At 36.6% G+C, this 11,043-nt stretch overlaps 1 protein-coding gene across 2 annotated transcripts in view; it reads left to right on the top strand.

The window, feature by feature from the left end:
- Col24a1 (collagen type XXIV alpha 1 chain) overlaps positions 1-11,043 on the top strand; it is a 354,563-nt gene that overhangs the window by 38,973 nt on the left and 304,547 nt on the right. For both annotated transcript variants that reach the window (XM_029560281.1, XM_029560280.1), the window contains exons 4-5: positions 7,238-7,291; positions 10,534-10,587. In XM_029560281.1, coding sequence (XP_029416141.1) covers positions 7,238-7,291; positions 10,534-10,587 — 108 coding nt within the window. The remainder of the gene's footprint in view (positions 1-7,237; positions 7,292-10,533; positions 10,588-11,043) is intronic.

Genomic DNA, 11,043 nt, shown 5'->3' with positions numbered 1-11,043 from the left:
CACAAAACAAACCTCAACAAATACAAAAAGATTGAAATAATTCTATGCATTCTATTAGACCACAATGCAATAAAGCTTAATTTCAATACAGGAAGAAACCCTAATCACCACACGAACACATGGAGATTAAACAACACACTCCTAAATGATAAATGTGTCAAAAGAGAAATTTAGAAAGAAAGAAAAGTATTCTTGGAACTAAATGAAAAGGACAATACAACACAACAAAACCTCTGGAACATGCTGTGCAACTGGTTATGACTAGTAATAATCAGATACATACAGATTAGAGATGCATGTGCCAACATCTCAGTGTTAGCAGCAAAAGCAATGAGTCTTTCTGCAAGGAACAATATTCTAAAATGAAATGGAGATCTCCTTTAAAGGCTAAAAACTCATTCAATTTTATGTCTTACAGGGCTTATACTGAGTTCAATATTGTATTACTGTATTAATTCAACTGTGAACCTAGAAACTTACAGCCACTTGTGAAAGAGATGTACTCTTGCTCTGGAGTATGTTACTGAATATGTTAAAGCTGTAATGAAATGCTTCTTCTAATCATGCAGTTATTAAAAAAAATTTTTTAATTTACTTCATGTTAAATAGTAGAGGTGATAAACATTACCAGTGAAATCTACCTGATGACTTTATATCCATACTCAGGTACTAAGGATCCAAGTGTAACCGATTGTGACTAGTAGTAATCAGATACATAGAGATTACAGACACACGTGCAAGCATGTGTTAGTAGCATTAAAAAGGTAGGAAACAGCATATCTTAAAATGAAATGAAGATCTTCTTTAAAGGGTAAAAACTCATTTAGTTTTATATCTTACAGGGTTTATACTGAGTTCAATATTGTATAACAGTATTGATTCAACCGTGAACCTAGAAACTTACAGCCACTTGTGAAAGAGATGTACTCTTGCTCTGGAGTATGTTACTGAGTATGTTAAAGCTGTAGTGAAATGCTTCTTCTAATCATGTAGTTATTAAAAATTTTTAAAATAATGATTAAAAGATAATAATTCTTCAAAGCATACTGTATGGATCTGATTATTACTGGCCATAATTGGTTGCACTCGGATCCTTGGCACCTGTATATGTCTATAAAGTCCTCGGGTAGATTTCAATGGTAATGTTTATCACCTCTACTGATTAACATGATGTAAGTTTTTATGCTTCCTCCTCAAATTTAATTCATTTTTTTTAGTTTGTTGATTTTTTTAATATGTGTATATCACACAGAACATCCCAAACTATCTTATTCATCTTACACCCACTTCCCAGATAGAACCCTCCCATAGCCTCCCCCCACACACACTAGAGCCCTTATACTCTGTCTTCCCTGCTACTGTCTGCTATGTTGTCGGCACCCCCAGCCATTCCCCACTACTTGTCCATCTGGTGAATCTAGTCAGCCTATCTAGAAGTCTTTGTTTTAGGAAGGTCAGCTGTTCCTCATCTAGCAGCAATTAGTTGTCAATATTCCTTTAGATAAAATTGGGGTCTGCTGTTCATTTTCCCAGTTCTATGCTGGGTTACTCTTTGGGAGTCCCTTGGGCTACCCTGGCCAACAACTTCGTGGGCTTTACTTATAATGGTTTCTCTTTTGCTCTTTTATGTAGTTCTTAGGCTCATCTGGTTCATTTTTCATAGATTTTTCTTTTTAATGTTTATTTCGAAGAAAGTGAATTTTTCTCTTTTAACTCTTTGAGCTTTCTTCTTATAGAATAGAATCCTGCTGAACTACTTTGATAATGTAGTGAGCTTTGTGATTAAGCATTCCCTGTATCTCCTGAAGTGCTCCCCTTTCTCTCATCTACTGTGAATTTGGGTTCCGGTCCTCCTGTGTCGCCCTTTCTCCTGTATCTGCATATAGATCCCACACGTGTTCATTGCTAGTTATGTTTTTTGGTTTCTTGTAAATGAAGAAGCTCCTGGGGCTGGAGAAATGGCTAAGTGGTTAAGAGCACTGACTGCTTTTGCAGAGGATCCGGGTTCAATTCCAAGCACCCACTCGGTGGCTACCACCATCTTTAACTCCAGTTCCAGGGGAATCCGAAGCCCTCTTCTGACCTCCGCAGCAATGCATGGCACGGGTGTACTCACACACATGCAGGCAATACACTCATACACATAAAAATAAAATACTTTTTAAAAAACTAAGCTCCAACTCCACCTAAGGAACTTGTAGCCACAGATGGTTGCTGGGAAGGGGAGAGACAGTTTCTTTCAAGCATGGGACTCTTGGTAGGTTAACCAGACTCCAGTGGATGGACTCACAAATTAGACTATAGGCCTTATTATATAAATAGAGTACATAAAATTGGGGGAAGAACATTAAGAGGAGGTGTGAATAGGGGAAGGAATCTAAATGCTATCAAATTATATTGTATGAAAATCTCAAAAATTCACTAAGAAAAAGGCCACTCTCTGGGCTGTTACAGAATAGCATGGGAAGATCAAGACTAGGAGGTGGAAAAATATAGAGTCAGATGTGGACTGCTGCTCTAAACGCCCTCTTCTTACAGCTGTTTTGTGGTCTACCCAGGGTGTGTCTCCCCTCATTTTCACATAGTTTCTGTCAATCTTGTGTGTCACAGGTTCTCTGAGAAATGATATGACAATTTAGATTCTTTTATCCCTGTTCAACACTAAAAATACCTGATAGTCACATTTGGTTGTAGATGACAAAATGGTGACGTCTTCCACTTAAGCTCTACTTTTCCCTATTCTTGGTTCTTTGGAATTAGGTCTTTGCTAGGCCGCAGGTCATTTCTCCTATGGCTTGTCTGTTCCCTTAAACATCATCAAAGGACTTTCGGAAGGAATCTTTAAGATGGATAAGCTTTTAATTATATCTGTAGCATGCCTAAAGTTTGGTGTCTGAAGGATTTTGTAGGGGGTGGGGATGTTATTTTGGGTCAGTGCTCAATTCCTCTTCATACTGCCAAGTCTCTTGGGGCTGAGCAGAGAGCCTTCCCATTTGGTGGTCTGTAGTTGTAATTTCTGGGATCATTTGAGATGCCATGTCTTTCTTTTGGTACTCTTTGTTGTTTTTAGGGATGGAAGATAGTTTGAAAAGTGTTCACACTCTTTGATCCTTTACCAAAAATGTCCGTTGATGTATTTGAACTCAAACCCTTCAGAGGTAGAAGATTAAAGCATTTAGAATAGATTTAAATCTCTGTGTCTGACCTCTGCAGGCATATGTGATCATGTGATATGCTTTACCATCTCTCCACTGCATCTTGTTTATTAATTTTCTTTTAATTCCTTAATAGCAATGTGGTTTTTGTTTTATTTTACTTATGCCCTCTCCTTTGTTTTTATTTCCTAGAATTTTGTTTTATTTATTTTTAATATTTTAATTATTATTTTAATTTTATGTATATGAGTGTATTGCCTGCATGTATGTGAATGTACCTGTGTCGTGCAAGGCCACCAAGTTCTGAAGAGGGTATCGGATTCCCCTGGAACTGGAGTTAAGGATGGTTCGTAGCCGCCATGTGAGTGCTGGGAATCGAACCCGGGTCCTCTCCAAGAGCAGTAAGCACTCTTAACCACTGGGCCATGTCTCCAGCCCCTAGAATTTTATTTTTTCCACTTAAAAAATTCTCATTGCCATGCCCTTGCATACATTTAAAAAGTTAATTATACTACAGATTACTAGGAAACTACTATAAATTAGAAACAGATTGGCAGATGTCTTATAAACAATCACTTTAAGACAATAACTCTAAAAGGTAGGTTTCTGTCATATTTTAAAGATAAGAAATTAAAGCTTAGAAAAGGCAAATGACTTTTTCAGAGTCATTAAGCCAATAAATTATTGAAGCATGATTTTGAATTTACACAAAGGTCATTCCTTTTTAATGGAATTATGCTTTCTCAAAAATACCAATAATCTGAAAATTGAAATGACTCTTCTAGTATTTTGTTTTTAAGACAAGGTCTCCCTGTAGCCCCAGCTGGCCTAGAACTTACTATTTAGATAGGACTTTGATCTCACAGATCCACCTTCCTTCCAAGTGCTGGGATTAAAGGTTTGAACCACCACACCTGGCTCTTCTAGTACTTTATTTATAGAAAATAATCATTCTTTTTAAAAGCTATGATATGCAAAATTATATTGTTTTACTAGTTTCTAGGAAATGACTATGAATAATTTGTTATCAAAGATTTGGAAGCACCAGACTGTGAAGATGGGAAAATGGATATTTTTTTTCTTAGTGTTTATGAAACAACTCAACAACAAAATAAGCAAGTCAACAGTTTCAACTATAACATAAAATATTTCCCCCATATTTAATATTATTGGGTTCCTGTAACAAAATACTATAAACTAGAAAGAAGGCTTATATAATAGAAATTTATTTCATAGAGTTATAGGACTGGAAAATCCAATATGAAGATGCTGACAGATTTAGTATCTGGTGGAGGCTTGTTTCCCTGGCTTGTAGATGGCATTTATCTCTGCCCCCTCACATGGCGGAAGAGAGAAATGAATCATCTTGGACCTTGTTTACAAAGATGCTAATCCATGAGAACTTTTCCCTCATAACCTGATCACTTCCCAAAGCCCCCACCTATTAATACAATTATTTTGTCCAGTTAGAAAGGACCCAAATATTGAACTCAAATATTGAACAGCATTCAGCTATGATGATGTCGAACATCTTTCCAGTGTGAATGGAACAGTGTCACACGAGTGTGACAGGAGAGTAGGTCAAATTAGAGATTTAAAATTTTCTCAACTTTTTTATTTTTAGATCCAATTTCTCCTAGCTAGCCTTATTTTGGGGACTTGAAATTCTAATCAACAGCTTAATACAACACAAGCAGAACTAAATGGAAAGTATGAATTTTTCTTTTTTAATTAAAAATTATTTTTCTTTTTATTGAATTTTTGAAATTTTCCTACAATATAATTTGATGGTCTCTTCCCTGCTGTGTCAGCCAGGTTAGTTGTCCTGCTAGCTTCTGATGATTCTCCTGTCTCCACCTCCCCTTCCAGTAGACGATGTATGGGAATGACACACATATGCTACTGTGTCTAGCTTTTAGGTGCATTCTGGGAATTTGAATTCAGATTGTCAGACTTGCATAGCCAGCACTTCTACTCTCTCAGCCATCTCCCCAGTCCTAAAGTAATCTGTTTTATGGATTCTAGTCATATAATAATGGCTGTTAAATTAATTGAGCAGCTCAAGGAGAGTGCCTCCACATGATAGATTAGAAACTTTACTATACTTTCAGTATTGAGAAATGGAGAGTGTTAATCAAGTTGTACATAGGAGAAGAAAAATGAAATTAAATGAATCAATAAATAAATATGATGAGTAATCTAGAGAGATAAATCAGATATTAAGAGTATTTTCTTCTCTAGCAGAGGACCCAAGTTTAGTTACCGGTACCCATGTTCATTAGCTCACAACTACCTGTAATTCCAGCTCCAGGGAATCACACATCTTCCAGATTCTGAGGGTACCTGAACACGTGTCATTCATACACACAAACATAAACAAAACAAACCACCTTTTTTAAAAAAAGAAATATATAATAAATACCAGCGAGTGTGTCAACAAGGCAAGTTTTCAAGGAGTAAATATCCAGATGAATGAGAAATGAAAAGTTACTGCATAGTTATTATTTTTAAACCCATTTCTCTTTATGTATTTTAGATTTAAATTAAGTGACTTGGGCTGGAGAGATGGCTCAGAAGTTAAGAGCACTGACTGTTTTTGCAGAAGACCCGGGTTTGAAGCCCAACACCCACATGGCAGCTAACAACTGTCCGTAACTCCAGTTCCAGGAGATCCAACATCCTCTTCTGTCCTCCAGGGGCACTGCACGACATGAGTGCACTTATACACATGCAGGAATAACACCCATACACATAAAATAAAAATAAATAAATAAGGGGGCTAGAGAGATGGCTCAGTGGGTAAGAACACTGGTTGTTCTTGCAGAAGACCCAGGTTCGAATCCCAGCACCCACATGGCAGCTAACAACTGTCCTTTACCTACATGCAGGCAATACATGCATACACATAAAATAAAAATAATAAAATTTAAAAATAAATAAATAAAATGGCTCTTTCCCATCCACTAATATTCCTTCCCCTCCTTTGAAATTCAGTGTAAATTTAAGTATATCTCCCCTTTCTATAGATTAAACCAATGGAAGTTACTTTTATAGATTAAAAGAATGGCCATATTTTAGAAATTACATAGGATTCAGTCTGGGGTCATCCTTTATTTCATGAGCCATTGGCATGGATATACACCCATTCACAATGAGACACATTAGGTCACACTACTGGTTAATGGTTAGGTTGATGAACCTGGTTTCAAAGTCTGTGCTATTTTTACTGCAGTAGTGAATGGCTTTGCATGATGCAGAATATGTATAAGTGCTATAGACATTGAAAGCAATGTCATATCAGCAGAGTTATCAGTTATCCAAAGATGAATGTGTCCAACTATGTCATAAATGAGCATTTATTCTTACTTAGCTGACTGTTAAAGTAAGTTTAATAAAAAATCACAGCACCATATGAAGAATTGAAGGAGTAGTTTACTGTTTTTGATTTAGTATATCTTTAAAGATATTTAAAGATCTCGGTGCCTTAACAATTGACCTGTTATGCTCTTATACTTTGCTTTAAATATCATTTAGTTTTACTAGTGACCTCTTGGTGAACTGCATTTGGTATAAGACAGACTTATTACAGCCTACATAAGAAATTTCTCGTTAACAAGGTAACACGTTTCATAGATCCTTGATATAATTCTTTTAAAAGAACATAAAATGTCTAGTGCTTTCATTTCTCAAGGCTGAGTCTTCTTTTGAAATGCATTTGAAAAAAGAAAAACCTGTACTTGGGCTCCAAACCCTAAATTGAATTTCTCCTTCCAAAATAAAAGTAAATTTAGGTAAAAATCATCCACAAAACTACCAGTTACGGTCTCTATAAAAACCAGATACAGTGTCTGTAACTGTAAGCCATACATTTACACTGACATTTTTGGACAGATTGAAGAGGACAGACAGTACAGCTTCACCCCACCCCTTTGGACTGAGGTGAAGGACTAATGTTCCTTTAAAATCATTGTCAGCTGGGAACTGGGGATGAAAAAAATTGTTGAGTGGAAATCTGATTAAGACTTGTATGACAAGACGTGTATTATCTATCCCGCCTAATGCCTTGATGTTTCTTTCCTAAGGGTCCTCCTGGTCCAATGGGTATCCCAGGCCCATCAGGAAACAGAGGGCCACGGGTGAGTACATGGCTTCATTTCCGCCTGACTGTTAGAAGTAACATTCCAGTATTACTTTTCTGGTCCTATACAATATGTACTTCCTCTGGAAACCTGCCCGGCTCTTCTGCCACTGCAACCTACGAGAAGCTTAAGAACATGTGCAGCCTTGTTTGTTTGAGTGTAAGCAGCCAAAGAATTTTCTGTGAAAATGTCCAAGAAATATGATCAGATTTATAGAGCAGTGGCTATTCTGTGCAACTTCTGACATTATTCTTAGTTATAAAGTGTTACCAATATTCCAAGGTGAAGTTTTATTTGGGAAATGAAGAGGATCAGCCTCCTTAAAATAGTGCATTTCTGGATTGCATAGTGGAAAATATTGGAGCCACTGACAAAAAAAAAAAATCTCTTAAGAAATAAAGCTGCCTTGAGGATCAGCAGTACTTCTCACATTACAAAGGTCCCCCAAAAGATTTATTGCTGTGTTAGAATTAGTTTCTCTTAAAACCAGAGAAATAAATGTACATTTTCGCTAGAGTTTCATCAATGAACTAGAAAAATAATTGTGTATCACGAAGACAAACAGATGACTTTTATGCAATCCACTTTCTATGTATCTTGATTTATATCATATAAACAACATAAAGTCAAATTACCCTAAAATATTACTTTATCCTGCTGGTATTCATACCAAATCATTCTGCATTTGAAGCCTAAGATAAATTACCATTGGGTTTAAATGCTGTTTAGAATTTTCTAAATCTCTGGAGTTGATGACCCGTCAGTCCCTCATCCACCCGAATCTTCGCCCACTCTCCTTTGTCCTCCAGTGTATAACCGTGTTCACGCGTCCACCTCTCTGCAAGGAGACTTTTGTTCTTGCTTTTCTGAGAACTGGTCCTTCTTTGAACTAAATCTGTTCCTTCTTTACCCTAAAGTTGTTATTTTCCCAACAGGATGAACTTCAGTTCAGCATCTACATCTACGTGTGAGATACACACATTTCCTTCCCAATTTCCACCATTCCTTTTCACTCACTCAGTCTGCTACCCCTAAGAAAGAACATACTTCTTGAAGTTAGATATGTTAGCTGTGCCCATAATTTTATCCCCTTCAGTCAGTTATCTAACTTAAATGTTACAACTTTGCAACATTCTCAGTTTTATCCTATTGGCAATAAGCACTGCGTTATCCCTTTTTGAAAACTCTCAAACTTTCATCGATACAAGATTTTTCCTAAAGCCATTGTCCTGGCACATGGCTGCATCACTGAGTTTTGTGAAATAAGTTTAAACCCATTCCCCTGAACTTCACAATGGCAGTTCATTTGTCTGTGTAAATTTGTCCCCCTATTTGACTTTCTGAAGATCACCAAGAAAAGCTGGTGTTTCCTTAGTTTTCATCTTACTAGACGTGTCTTCAGTATTTCCACTGATGAACCCGTCTTTCCTTAAAAAATTATTTGTTGAAGAGACAAGCAATTATTTACTGTATTTTAAATGTTAAGATGTAGGTATGGCTGGGCATGGTGGCACACACCCTTAATCCTAGCACTCAGGAGACAGAGGCAGGTGGAGTTCTGTAAGACTGAGGACAATGTGGTCTATATAACAAGTTCCAGACCCTGTATCAAAAAACTCAACCAACCAACCCACCAACCAAAAAATCACAGGGCTTGCCTGCAAAACCCTAATAATTATAGGGAAACTGGAGACCTGAGAGGCTTTCTAAAGACTGTGTTTCTCAATTCTTGTACTTAATAGTTGTATGAGCCTAAGTTTTCTCATTTGTAAGTAAGAATAGAGTAACTGCCTTGCAAGATTTTTGCAAAAAGTAAGGAGAATTTCCAAGTATGAGCATAGTTCATGGCACATGCTAGGTACTCAGTGAATAGAATCAAGTTTTAAATTCAGACTGTAATAATTTATCAGTAAAGTACAATCAAACAGACAAATAGTCAAGTGGCTAACATGTTTGGAGTACTATACTAATAATATGAGTCTCTTTTCAGCACTGGAGAGATGGCTCAGTGTTTAAAAGCATGGGATGCTCTTTCAAAGAGTGCTGGTTCAGCTCCCAGCACTCACATGGCAGCTAACAGCCATCCATAATTCTGGTTCCAGGGGATCTGATGCCCTCTTCTCTGGGCATTTTACAAATGTAGTACACTTACATACATGCACACAAAACACTCATACACAAAGAATAAAAATAAATTTTAAAAAAGAGTTTCTTTTCCAAGAATTTATAATCCTAAAACTAAATAACACATGCTATGAAGTGGTTGAAATAACAGCAAAATATTTTATGTAGCAGATTAGAACAGTATAAAAACACCCCAAGGCAATATACAATGAATTGGAGAATGAGTTAAACATACAGTGGTTTCTATAGAGGCTGACAGTACGGAGATGTTACTTCATGTTGGTATTTCTAGGGTTTTAAAAGTTAGGTAGAATATCATTTGAGACTCGAAGAATCATTTGGGTAGGTATATTCACTTTTCTATTGCTGCAATAAAATACCCTGAATAAAAGCAACTTAAGAAAGGAAGGGTTTGTGTTGGCTTATAGTTTCAGAGGGATGGAGTCCATCGTGGTAGAAAACACAGGGAAACAGGGAAAGCACAGCCACAGGAATAGAAAGCGGACTGATCACATTTATCTGCACAGGAAGCAGAAAGAGTGATTGAGAAGTGGGGTGAGACTATAAAATCTGTGCTTCCTCCAGAAGAGCTCTACTTCCTAAAGGTTCCATGACCTCCCCAAAGCAGCATCATCAACTGGGGACGAAGTGTTCAAATACATGAGCCCAGGGGGGGACGTTTCTTATTCAGGTCACCGTAGCAGGTGTGGTAGCGAGGTAAATGAAGCAAAATCTTGACAGCAGAAGGGGCTAGCACAGGTTGGGAGTTCAGTAGCCAAACAGTCCACTTTGTTATGCTTCTTACTCTGCACAGATCTTAGAAAAAGCAGTACATACTGTTCTGTGCACAGGAGTGGTGAATAACATCACACTTTGAGGCACTATTTCAACGAAAAGTTGGAAACTGTAGTTCTGTGTAATTAATATAGCTAAACCTCCAAAGACTGAAATATTAATGATCTCAGAAGAAATAACTTTGAAAATATATAGTTTTATTTTATTTTTTAGCATTTACTTTAACTAGGCTATATTATATAATATGTATTTGAATGTCAAAAGAAATTCTGTTATTTGTATCTGTTCTAAGAATAATGAAAACTTTTCACTATTTGCAGGGCATACCAGGTCCACATGGGAATCCTGGGTTACCTGGATTGCCAGGTCCAAAGGTGAGCAATTACTAATGAGTGTCATGTGATTTTCCTGATATTTTAAAAGAAGGTTTTCTACTTTTCAGGCTAGACTTGGAATATAGAAGGACCCTGACAATTCTAGATCATAATTCTTTAACAGAATTGTCTTAGCCTGGCAGAAAGCTTAGTTTCACTAAAGGCCCAACATGCTTGGATTTATATGCTTGCTGGCAAAGTCTGGTACGGTCCAATTGTGGTATCCCAAAATGCCTATTGTCAAAATAAATATAATAGTAATACATGGAAACTCTGAAATATACAGTGTATGATTTGAGTAATTTACTTTCAATCAAGGCCATTTTAATTTGTAAACAAATACTGAGGAGAAAAATAGAATCCATTTCCCTTCTGTACTTTTGTAATATCTTTACTTGAAAATATATGCAAGGATATTTTTAGAATGGTCAAAGTTTTCTGAGAACTTTAACCTGA

Source organism: Nannospalax galili, unplaced genomic scaffold, assembly GCF_000622305.1.
Source record: "Nannospalax galili isolate Female #2095 unplaced genomic scaffold, S.galili_v1.0 scaffold9, whole genome shotgun sequence".
NCBI lineage: Eukaryota > Metazoa > Chordata > Mammalia > Rodentia > Spalacidae > Nannospalax > Nannospalax galili.
The sequence above is the reverse complement of the archived record's forward strand: the minus strand, read 5'-3'. Positions and strand labels throughout refer to the sequence as shown.